This window comes from Chionomys nivalis, chromosome 6 (genome assembly GCF_950005125.1).
Source record: "Chionomys nivalis chromosome 6, mChiNiv1.1, whole genome shotgun sequence".
Lineage (NCBI taxonomy): Eukaryota > Metazoa > Chordata > Mammalia > Rodentia > Cricetidae > Chionomys > Chionomys nivalis.
The window spans coordinates 21328196-21341247 of NC_080091.1; the positions used below are offsets into that span (position 1 = coordinate 21328196).

At 38.3% G+C, this 13052-nt stretch overlaps 1 protein-coding gene across 10 annotated transcripts in view; it reads left to right on the top strand.

The window, feature by feature from the left end:
- Ehbp1 (EH domain binding protein 1) overlaps nucleotides 1-13052 on the top strand; it is a 271901-nt gene that overhangs the window by 121304 nt on the left and 137545 nt on the right. For 7 of the 10 annotated variants that reach the window (XM_057771152.1, XM_057771151.1, XM_057771154.1 and 4 more), the window contains exons 8-9: nucleotides 11940-12044; nucleotides 12607-12729. In XM_057771152.1, the coding sequence (XP_057627135.1) occupies nucleotides 11940-12044; nucleotides 12607-12729 (228 nt within the window). The remainder of the gene's footprint in view (nucleotides 1-11939; nucleotides 12045-12606; nucleotides 12730-13052) is intronic. The other 3 variants (XM_057771157.1, XM_057771159.1, XM_057771160.1) reach the window with 1 other exon arrangement.

Sequence of the window (13052 nt, forward strand, 5' to 3'; positions counted from 1 at the left end):
GGCTGGCTGTGCAGCTGTGTGGCTGGCTCCTGCTGTCCTCCTCTCCTCTTCTTGCTCCTCCCTCTTCTTGTTCTTCTTCCAGCCCAGATTTATTCTCACATTTATTCTCTCTGCGTGGCAGCTCCATCTGTTTGTCTCTCCTGCCTGGCTATGGCAGTTCGGCTCTTTATTAAACCAATCAGGTGTTTTAGACAGGCAAAGTAACACAGCTTTAAACAGATGCAGCATGAAAGAATGCAGCACATCTTTGCATCATCAAACAGTCCACAGCATAGATGAATGTAACACATCTTAAGCTAATATTCCACAGCAGTCTGTAACTCCAACCCTAGGGAATCCAACTCCTTCTACTCTTCATTGGCATGAGGTATACATGTCATACACTGCATGTAGGCAAACCACTCACGCTTGCAAAATAAATAGTTTTTTTAAATTTCACTTTTAATATTAATTTTGTATCTTAGCACTTTGCAGAAAATGCTTATCCTAGAAGTTTTCTGGTAGAATCTGTAGGATTACTATGTACAGACTCATGTCATAAATAATATTATAGCCCTCCTTTCCTATTTGTATCCCTTCTATTTCTTTCTCTTGTCTTACTATTCTAGCTAAGACTTCAGGCTTCCTGAATAGGAGTGGATACAGTGTACACCCTTGTCTTGTTCCTGATCTTAGTGAAAATGTTTCGTTTTCTTCCTTTTAGCTCTAGGTTTGTCATGTCGTATGTGTCCTTTATGATACTGAGACATGTTCCCTCCATTCCTAGTTTTTTCCATAGTTTTTGTCATGAAGGAATGTTGGATTTGCCAAAGGCCTTTTCTGCATCTATTAAAGCAGTCATGTGATCTGTGTCCTTGAGTCTGTTTATGTAATGCATTGTTTGTTAAAAACATCCCTGAGTTTCTGGAATGAAATTAATTACCTTGATTATGATGATCATTTTGATATGTTCTTGAACTTAGTTTTTAAATGCTTTGAAAAAAATTGTGTCTCTGACCATCAGGGATGATTTTCTCTTTTCATTGTTTTTTTTTTCTCTGATTTTGATGTAATTTCATAAAATGAATTTGGTGGTCTTCCTGAGCCAATTTTTCTTTCATCGATTGTATTGTTTTCTACATTCCTGTTCATGAACTTTGCCATACTCTTCTTTTTTAAAACGACCCTTCCTTGTGTGTGTCAGAGGACCGATTGCATGGGTCAGCGCTGGCATCACGTTGGCAAGCAGCTTTGCTTGCTGTGCCATCACCGACCTGCCTTATTCCTGATTCTTTTTTTTTTTTTTTTTTTTGGTTTTTTGAGACAGAGTTTCTCTGTGGCTTTGGAGCCTGTCCTGGAACTAGCTCTGTAGACCAGGCTGGTCTCGAACTCACAGAGATCCGCCTGTCTCTGCCTCCCGAGTGCTGGGATTAAAGGCGTGCGCCACCATCGCCCGGCCTTATTCTTGATTCTTTTCATCAACTCTCCTCGGGTTTGGCTTGTTCTTGTTTTCTCAGGGACTTAAGTACATCATTATTTATTTGAGATTTCCCTTTCTCTTTTTCAGTGTGGCCTCTTACAGCTATGCATTCCTCTCTTTCATTATATCTCGCTGGTTTTGGTATGTTTTGTCTTTATTTTTGTACAGTTTAAGAATTTTTAATTTCCTTTTTAATTTCTTCAGTGGACCCTTTATTATTCAGCAATGCATTCTTTAATTTCCGTCAGTTTCTATTTTCTGTAGCTTTTCTTGCTGTCGATTTTTAACTTTATTTCCTTGTGATCAGGTAGAATACAAAAGGCTACTCTCATTTATTTTTGTTAAGACTTGCTTTTGTCCTAGCATTATCTGTTTTAGAGAAAGTTTAGAGCAGCAAGTTGAGAAGAATGCAGAATACTGCAATATTTGGGCAGAATGTTCTGTAGAAACCTGTTAAGTCCATTTGATCTATGATACCAGTTAATCAGTGAGAGTGGGTAGTGAAATCACCCAACATTGGAGTGTTAGGGTTAATCTGAAACTTTGTGTCTTATATTGATTTTTTATGAAAATAAGTGTATTATAATGTCCTCTATAGAGTATTCTCGTAATCAGTATAAAGTGATTTTTTAAATCACTCCAGATTTGGTTTGAGGTCTATTTTATAAATGTTATCTAATATCTAGATGCTAGATAATATCTAACCAGATATTAGATTAACTATGCTGGAGTCCTATTGTCTTGTGCAGCTCTCACCAATGCTGTGCACACTACTTAGATTCTGTGAAAGTTGGTCCCCTGAGGGCTTCATGTGCAGCTTTCACCAATGCTGTGCACACTGCTCAGATTCTGTGAAAGTTGGTCCCCTGAGGGCTTCAGCTTTCTGAGTTCTGTTCAGATCTGATTCAAGGTTGTTTGTTTTGTTTTTCATCCTTGCCGTATTTTGTTTGTGTGGTTTCAGTGTACAGTTTTGTGCTTCTGGTCTTGCTTTACCAGGGCGTGTGGTTGTGGAGCTGAGGCTGCGGAAGTTCTTTGAAATGCTGTCTTGTCAGCTGTCAATGCCCCAGGGAAGGGACTTCCCCTGGCTTCCTCTGCCATTGCTTCTACCTTGGGTATGATGGCACTTTCCCCCAGTTGTTGAGAATAGCTGTTACTTTTCTGATTCCCACCTTATTTCATGCAGAGACTCTGCCCACCCTCATCTTTAGGAGGAGCACACTTTTTGTAGATGCTTTTAATTGGTACATATTAGTTATGTAAAACAATGGTTCAATCATGAGGTTTTCTTTTTCTTTTCTTTTCTTTTTTTTTTTTTTTTTATTTTTCGAGACAGGGTTTCTCTGTAGCTTTTGGTTCCTGTCCTGGAACTACCTCTTGTAGACCAGGCTGGCCTTGAACTCACAGAGATCCACCTGCCTCTGCCTCCCGAGTGCTGGGATTAAAGGCGTGTGCCACCACCGCCCGGCCGTGAGGTTTTCATAGCACATATAATACACAACCTTTGAAGGAATAAACTGCTAACAGTTATTTTATGTATATCTTAAATTGACATCTAGAGAATATCTATTTAGTTGGTAATTGTCTACAGAAAATAACTTTTGGATCAGTAGTAATTGACAAAATGTGTCTTCTAAAATTACATAAAATCTTTGCTATAAGGTTAATCCATGGCATCGATATTGGGACTGATCAAAATTCCTTGTCCTGTTTTGTTTGAGAACAGGCGCTCCTACTTGCTGGAAACATTTTGGGACTAGCTCTCAAACAAGAACCTTTACTGAAACTGTAGGTGACAGTACAGTTTATAGAAATGCAATGCCAGTGGACGGACTGGAAAATTTTAACTACAGTAGAAAATTCCTAAAATGTAGTAGGAGTAACTAACGGGCCTTGGAAGGGAGACAAAGCTTTTTAATGAAAAGTTTAGTCAGCACTAGAAGTTATATGCAGATTTAAAATAATCAGTGTTTGCATCTGCACAGCAACTTCACTTTGCTTGAAGCAACATTTAACAAGATGCCCATCTTTGTAATTCACATTGAATATCTTCTTCTTTTTTTGAACCTGTCTCACTTGGGTTTTGCTATCCACTTGTTTTCTGTTGTTTGTTTGTTTGATTGATTACTTATTATGATAGTTAGGGATTAAATTCCAGTTCTTTCATATGTTAGGAAAGTCATCTACCACTGAGCCTCATCAATTACAAAATTCTAAAATTAAATTTGTAAATAAACATAAAACAGGAAGAAAAAAGTACCTATGTAAATGACAAGATCCTATTTAGTAAATCACAACAAAATCAGACCAACTAAAACATTTTATATGAAGCAGTATTGGGGGCAACTCAGAAATTATAAAGACCCCTGATATGCTCATTGAAAAGATCATCGTCATCTGTTTAGAATTCAGACTCACATGGCCTAAAGAGACAAAACTTAGTACTGGGTTGACATAAAAGGATATTCTATAGGAAACAGTAAGTCATTTCGTTCCATTTTTTGTCCTCTACCAACCAGTGACAACTTAGTGCAAAGAGTCAAGATGCACATAGTTAGCAACAGGTTCTCATTGTTGTTGCCTTGTGCTGCACAAGAACCGGCGTCTTTTTCAGTGGTTTGGTAATCATACCTTCCAAAGCCCATCAAAAGTGTATGCCCAGTTCCTCTCCACATCCAGACAAGCCCAAAGCTTTAGTCTTCCACCAGATGCATATTCCGAGTCCTACATCCATATGCAGCATATCAAGCAGGAGTCATTTTTACCATAAGCAGTGTTGCCTGGGGTTTGTTAATCCATAGTTGATAAAGTTAATTTGGGAGAAGGAAGAGAGAATGACATCTTGGCTACCTTCAGGGGAAAAGACTCTTAACAGCACAGATGGTCGCAGAGGAGATACCACTTACAGATTTGAAGCACTAGAATTGATAATGGTATGACTCAGCCTTATGAGATTAAATGTCCTACTTCCCAGGACTCTGAGTAAGGATACATAGGTCTCTCACCCTTGATTAGAAAGGTTCCTTAGAATCAAAAGATTCCAGTCAGAGAATGCATCTGTTAAGTTGGTTATTTTTTCCTGAGCATCTACCACCAATACCCAGGTTGTTTATATGCAAAATCATAGCATTTCTATGCAGTCAGTAACATAAAAAATTAAATAGCCATATATTTTGAAAGTCCATTTAAAGGATAAGAATTTTTTGAAACCCAGACCTGTTATGTAGTCATCAATGATGAGAGGTAAACTAGAAACAGAAAAATGTTGCCATTCAGACTTCTTATATCTTCTGTTGTGAGCCTTGCCTTTAACTGCTGCGCCATCTCTCCAGCCCAGTTCTTGTATCAGAGGGTTTATAAGGAACAACCACTTTTAAAAGAAGTTAGAATGGCTGGTGATAGAAAAGCTATAATTGGCTTAGCAAGCATGAGACCCTATATTCAATCCCCCAAACTGAAAATAAATCCATCAATTAAAAAAAATAATTAAAAAGGAGTTGGAAATTCTAAAGAGCAGGAGTATCTCCACATTGTTTGGAACGTGGGCATGTTACCTTCCTAGAACAGTGAAAGTTCCCTTGCACTTGAACCCCAGTTCTGCCTTCCCTGTGTTAGTGATAACATTTAGCTTCCCCATTCCCAGCATGCAGAGAAGGCTCTTTGACAGGATGGGACAGAAGTGGGCGGTACGGGAAGAAGCTAGAAATCTATGGGGAATTGTGAGAAGAGCTTGTCGACACTATTCTTAGTATCAATATGAGTTCTCAAGAGTGTATTCTAGTAATTCAAGGTTAGTTTAACCACATTTACAAAATAAAGAAAAGAATCACATCCATCTTAACAGATACAGAAAAGAGTACTTGCCAAAATTGAGCACCGTGTTTCTTAGCAAAGTCTTAATAGCCTGGTGTTCCTTCGCTTTGATAAGGGATCCCTTAGCCCTTGCCTGGAACTGAAGAAAGCATGCTCACACTCACTGCTGTGTCACCTTATATTAGAAAACTGGGATGTTACATAGAATATGAGATTGGTATAGAAATAGCCATGTAGTTTTACATATAAGCAGTAAACATGAAAACTAACATAATTCCATTTTAAACAGAAGTTTGGAAAAAAATCCATGGATTACTTAGAAATAAATTAGTGAAAGATAGGCTAAAAATCTTTATAGTACTGTAATACAATATTGAAGGTAATAAAAGTAGCTTTAATAAATGGAGTGTTAGCTCTATATTTATAGATTTGAGAATCAAAATTGCTAGTTTTCCCTAAATCAACCTATAAATTCAATGCCAATTATAATCCTAGCAGGGCTTAAAACAAACCCAGAAAATTGCTTATAGAAGTATTTTATTTTTTAAATTTTTGATATTTTAAATTTCTAAAATTAAATATAAAATAAAAGTTTATTTTAAAATATATGAAGAGCCTGAGAACACACAAATCTGGGGAGGGGGATAAAACAGATTAATAATAATGATAATAACACCAACTTTTAAGCTTTACTCTAGAGATTTAATAACCAAGATAGCATAGTTTTGCCATAGGTCAGATTAACTGATCAGCAGGATTAGCTCTTGAGAACCCCCCAACTCCCAGTCAGCCATGTCAGTGCAGGATGAACAGCCAATACTTTGCAGTCTAGTGTGTGGCTAAGCTGTGACATTTGGTAATTTAGGTCCTTTAAGTTCATTTTGAATATACAACGACTTTATGGGAATTTAAACTTATTGGAAGTCAACAACCATCTCTAATAGCCATGAAATAAAAAAACTAATGAATTAGAATTTAAGTAAAATTAAAAGCTTCCTTGATAATTAAGAAAATGAGTGAATAATTCATAGATTAGAAAAGAGTAGTCAGGCCTGAAATAGCAACCCTTACTTCCAGTAAACAATGCTAGGTGTTAGAAATACCAGATGAACATAACATAGCCACAGTTGTTGAATTCCATTTTTTGTTTGTTTGTTTGTTTTTCGAGACAGCGTTTCTCTGTAGCTTTGGAGCCTGTCCTGAAACTCACTCTGTAGACCAGGCTCACCTCAAACTCACAGAGATCCGCCTGTCTCTTCCTCCTGAGTGCTGGGATTAAAGACATGTGCCACTACTGCCCGGCAAATTCTTTTTATATTTTAAGTATGTGAGGGTATTTTCTAGGTTCATTGTGTGACTAGTACTCAGCACATATTTGAGAATTATCTTCGTTTATGCATGTTCTTAAGCCAAGGAAAAGGGGAGGTGGAGCGTGAGGAGACAGTGAAACTGGCGATCGTGTCCTAGGGGTACAGTAGTTTGAGGTAGAGCAAATCTCAGAAGTCACCACAGGATTAGAGAAAAAGAAGATACGGTGTCCTAAAAGGGAAAAATATTTGCATGGTGTGAATGGTTATTTATGCTTATTGAGAATTCAGATAAAACCCAAAAATTGTCCTGAATTGCCAATTAGAATTTACATTGGTGAGAGTCAGTCTTGGTGGCACACACATGCAGTCACAACATCCAGGAGGCTGGGGCAGGAAGATCACTGCAAATTCAAGGCAGGCCTGGGCTACATAGTGAGACCCCAACCCCAAAACACATAGATACACACAGACAAGTGCAGCCGCAGAGCAGAGTTATGAGGAGGATGAATAAAGGCGTGTGTGGGGAGGGGATGGCTGGAACTTACAGGTAGTTGAATGTTGAGGATACTTGAAAAATTACAACATTCTGGGACTGGAGAGATGGCTTTGCAGTTAAGAGCACTTGCTTGCTGTTCCAGAGGACTTAAGTTCAGGTTCTAGCACCCAAGTCGGGCTGTGATTCACCACCACTTGTGACTCCAGTCCCAGGGTATTCAACACACTCTTCCAGCTTCGGCAGGTTCTCTCTCTCTCTCTCTCTCTCTCTCTCTCTCTCTCTCTCTCTCTCTCTCTCTCTCTCTCTCTCACACACACACACACACACACACACACACACACACACCAAAAAAAAAATCCACAGATGCCTATGTTTTTTAAGGTGTGCTGTTTGAGATTAAGAGAGACTGGCTACACGAACATGGAATAATGGTTGAGGGACTTCTATTTGAGGGGGGAGCTACTTAATCATATATATGAGCCACTGGGAGGGACAGTTGGAGAGGGTGCAATTGAAGATGTAGGAATAATAAATGCTCAATAGCGCTTGCCTGCCTGAAACAGCCTCTGCCTTCCTTCCGCATTATGATTTGCTGTGGGATTGAAAACAGCATTGCTAAACCTGTTAGATGTATCCATAAATCAAATATTTACAGGCTTAAGCCTTTGAGGAAAGTGACATTCTTGTGACCTTCATCTTTGCCAGGAAGTTGAAGTGTTACTATTTTGGGCTATCTTAAAATAAGATATATTGCTACTAAATCTAGTTCTATTTAAGAGAAGAGCGAGGATGATGTAAGATTCTCAGGTATGCCCCTGGCTCTAGGCGGTTTACCCTCTAATTCATCCTCCCGGGGTTCTTAAAAAGAAACAGCCACCTACTCTTCATGCTGTCTCCCCAATCTCCCCTTTTTCAGTATGACAATCAGTTGCTCAATTTCTTTTTTTTTAAAACTTCTAACAGTATAGAAAAGTCACAATTTATTCGACCCTTTTTTTTCCGATTGCCTGCCCCTGGTTTTATTTCCCTGCGTTGCACCCACGTGAAGCAGGTGAAGACCCATACAGTGCTACAGGTACTTGCTCTGTGAGTTTATTGCTCAGTTTGAGCAGCAGCGGAGGGTAGAATTCTTTTCTGTTCTACTACATAGCATTGTTAATATTCTCTAAATATGTAAATTTCTAGAAAAATAAAGCTTTAATAGCTAATAAATTATTGCATAAACGTATTGGGCCAGAGTGATAGGTTTCCTGGGAACATCTTGCATTAAAAAAAAAAAAAAAATTCCAGTAACTCTTTGTTGCAAATTTTACTGCAGTTTTTAGCTTTTTCTAATTATAAAAAGAAAAATGAACTATAGGTGATTTGGAAGAAAGAAAGAGGTTATCAGAAGGGTAACTATGTAGCAAAGCGAGGTATCTCTGGCTGTAGACCATGTAGCAACTGCCAGTTGGATCATTTTCATGGGAAGTTTCACAGATTGTTCCCAGCAAAGTGGCTCCTCCCTGCAGTCGCCCTAAGCACCAGTCGGTTTGTAAAGTACACCTTGCGTCTTGCAGTGGCTGCCCACAGCTCTCAGAGCAGAGGTCACTGTTTTTAGTTGGGTAACAGTAACGTTCATGACTGAACATTCGCCAGCCGCATCATATTACCCTTTCCACCCCTGGCATGAGCCCCAAACGTCTCTAGTTCCTCGAATATGTCAGGTTCCTTTTGCCTCCCTTTATGTTCATGGAGTGTCCTCTGTTTCCTCTTTTTGTTTTACGGTAATAATAATAATAATATCTTTGGTCTTGTATTAGCTCAAATGTAAGGGCAATTCCAGGAAACGGTCTAACCTTAGACTGCCTCTTGCAGTCTCACTGTTAGTGCAGTGTGACCTTTTGTGGCGTTCATCATGCAGTCAGTATGCCTTACTCATCCGCCGTCCCCTAAAATATCAGACAAGAGAGCACTGGCTCATGCAGTAGAGGTATTTAATAAAGCATTATTAAATTTGCTGCTGCTTTGAAGATTTAAGTTTGGATTAACATTTATTTATATTACACATAAGGAACATTGGTAGAGATAATCATCATTACCTTTCCATTCCATTATACTAGAAGGACAATTTGTCATTAGTAAAACAGTAGAAAAAATTGCTTGTGTTGTTAATGAAGCAATGGTCACCATTGATTTTAAATATTACTAAAAGTTTGCTTAGAGGGAAGAACTATTTGAAATGTTCAGAAAAGTTATGATGTAAATAATATAGTTTCATAGGAGACTCATTTTGATAAAATTTGAACATACTCCATTTTGTACCTAAAACTCCATGGAGCAATATTCATATCGGAATTCAATGATTAAGCCCCATGATTCTTCAGTATTTTACTATAATCTTATGAGATACTTAATTGGTGGTAGGTTTATGCTCTTTGAGATTAGATTTATAAATATAAAATAATTCAAATTGCCCTAGCTATATAAAGAAAATTGTAAGCCTTTGAGCGCTATTTAAAATTTTCAACCAGGTAATCACACATTTGGAAAGACAGACAAGTAAGCAATTGCAATGTGTAGATGAAGTGCACATTAGCAGTAGCACCACGGCTGTTTGTGAGCACTGATTGATGACAAATGTAAAGCCCTTCTCACTGCTGGATACAGCGCAGCTGCTGGCAGTGGTTGTTTCTCCTTGCTCAGTTTTTTCAAAGTTAAAAATACATCATTTCTCAAGATTATAAAAATTGCACAAGTAGCAATAACTAAAAAAGCCACTAATTACTAGTAAACACTTTGACATTGCTACTCCTCCAGCTCATTGTGCTTTTACAGAAATTACTATGTTACAGTGATTAGTGGGCAGGAAAGGATGTGTTTGTGAATTTGTGAATAAATTTTCCTACTGAATTGCCCCTACCTGACTGAGTTCCAGGGTAAGAGTTAAAGTCATTAGCCCAGTGGACTGAAGAGATGGCTCAGTGCCTTAGAGCAGACGCCCCTTCTCAGTGACCGGGTTCCCCAGCACCACATCTGGAGGCTCCCAACCATGTAACTTCAGGTCCAGGGGGTCTGATACTGTCTTCAGGACTTTGTGGCCTTTTGCATTGACCTGGGTATACATGCATGTGCACACGTACTCACACAAACACACATACACATACACAATTAAAATAAGTCTTCAGTTCTTTTTATTGAATATTTTTAGCATAATACGGGCTTGAGAGATTTGTTAGTGGGGAAAGGCACTTGCTGCCAAGCCCAGGGTCTGAGTTTAGTTCCAGGGATCCACATGATAGAAGAGTTGTCCTCTGCAAGTTGTCCTCTGACCTCCACCAGGCATGCCATGACATCTACCCTGCCCCCCAATAAATAAATGTAATAAAGTTTTTGTTTTAAAAAAATAATTTATTTTATTTTATTTGCATTGGTGTTTTGCTGCATTTATGTCTGTGTAAGGGTGTCAGATTTTGGAGTTACAGACAGTTGGGAGCTGCCAGATGGGTCCTAGGGATTGAAGCTGGGTCAGTGCTCTTAACTGCTGAACCATCTCCCCAGCCCACTAAACTTTTTATTTTTAAGTATGAGCATGATAAAATAAAGGAAAATATTTTTTAGTCAGACACAAGTCTTACCCTTTCACTGCTATTCAGATAGGGTCATAAAGTTCAGTTGGGTTTAATTGTGCTTTTTCCATGTTTTCAATAGTTTATTTTTATTATCCAAAACAGTTTTATTGATACAAAATATATTTTCTCATTTGGATAAGGGAAACTGATAAGCCTATTGGTTTTTCTATATGAATTTTGTGCATAGGCCTCTTAATATTTCTGAACGCCTAACGTTCTGGGCGTCACTCAGTAAGTATGCTTCAGTGTTTCATTGGTGACTTTGTAGGATGTAAATTCTCCGGGGACAATACCATATCGGTTTTAATCCTTCTGTCCCAAGCAAAAGCCTTGCCACCGACTGACAAATATTTGTTCAAAAAAAAAAAAAAAAAAATAAGTGCCGGGCGGTGGTGGCGCACGCCTTTAATCCCAGCACTCGGGAGGCAGAGACAGGCGGATCTTTGTGAGTTCGAGGCCAGCCTGGTCTACAAGAGCTAGTTCCAGGACAGGCTCCGTAGCTACAGAGAAACCCTGTCTCGAAAAACCAAAAAAAAAAAAAAAAAAAAAGTGTATGAAAGCAATCATATTGCAAATGTATTCTTTGATTTGGTTCAATTAAAATTTATTGTGTCCTTAGAGTTATAGTGCTAAAGAGCAGTTGTATTGATAGTTGTATTTATGCTGCTGTATCTTTCCGTTACCTTCATTTTGTCTGGATCTGTTTGGTTTCTCTTCATTCTCTTAGGCCTAGGTTTGGAAATGCTGAGAACTAAACAGCTGGTCCTAGTGAGGCCTTTGTATTTTGCTTATGATTCCTGTATAAAAACGGTTTCGAAGGAGGAGGAGATAGCAGCTACTCCCCGATCTCAACCTTTCTTGCTGATTTTCAGCATAGCCGAGCACGAAGAATGGCTTTGTACTTTATTCAGATAGATATGGTCTTAAAACCTTTGGTTTAAATTAAGAATTTTGCAAGACAAATAGTGACTGACTCCCTGAAGGTGTTTATTATTTCTAAGAGCTGCTGAAGTCGGGTATAGACTTCCTAACATTAGTTACTCTTACTGTTTTGTGTTTATTAACATATAATTATGCTACTAATGCAGTAATGTCCAGCTATTTACCTTTGTTATAGTTCATCAAAGTAACATTTCTGAGTGTATCTCTTGATTAACCTCACATCTCCTGTCTGGTTTTGGTAACAGCATGCTTCTACTGCTCTTGAGTGAAGTGTCCTGACCTTACCTTTGTCTTGACTGGCTTGTTTTCAGAGATTGTAAACCAGTTGAATGCTCTGAGCAGCTTAGATGAAGATCCAGATGACTGCATAAAGCAAGCACATATGCCCTCAGCTAGATCAGCCAGTTCCTCTGAAGGTCTAAAGCTTTACTCCTCCTGCTTCTGTTGCCTGTTCCCTGTGACTCGTTTTGCTCTGACTGTCTGCTGAGCTGTCAGCTTTGTCCTTGTCTGATTTCTTGAATGTTCTCTGGTAATTTGTAGTGCACCACCAGACAACAAGATAACAGACCTCATCCTTAACAAGTTAGTTAGCAACGTCTTGATGTGAGTTATTCTAATCACCTGAGTATTCTTAATCACATAGTGTGTTTCTTCCATATTGAACTTACTATTATATATACACTTAGTATTTGCATCTCTATCTGTTTACAAGTCTGTTCAGCACTCAGAAATCAAATTTGGATGACATAGGACGTTTCTTTACTGTAGTTCATTTTCTGATGTAATTCCCACGTTAAATATATACCTTTTGGTTTATTTTCAAATGTTGGTGTACTACAAAATACTCGAATGGCATGCTGCCACTTATAAAATACTGTCTTATTATTTGCAGGTATTATTAATGTGAATTTTAATATATTACCAAAACTTATGATTCATTATATCTGTGATGAACTTCACACATGCATTTATTTTCAGAACTTATCAATACACTTAACTTTTTGGATGATGCACAAAAGGACTTGGCCACTGTGAATACAAATCCATTTGATGAACCTGATGTAACAGAATTAAACCCATTTGGAGATCCTCACTCAGAAGGTAACATGTCCGTTTATAAAAAATAAATTTAAATGTTTTCCACCTGAACAATTTTTCTCGTCTTAAAAATGTATGTATGTATGTATTCTTTTCTCATATAGTACATCTAGACTGCATTTCTCCCTCACCCCACCTCCTTTCTACCCCAGATCCACTCCTCTATTTCCTGTCAGAAAAGAGCGGGACCCCCAGAGGCGTCACCCGAACATGGCATAACAAGTTACAGTGAGACTAGGCTCATACCCTCATACCAAGGCTAGACGAGGCAACCCGAAAGGAGGAAAAGGGTCCCACAAGCAAATCATTTTTCTTACCAAGTCATC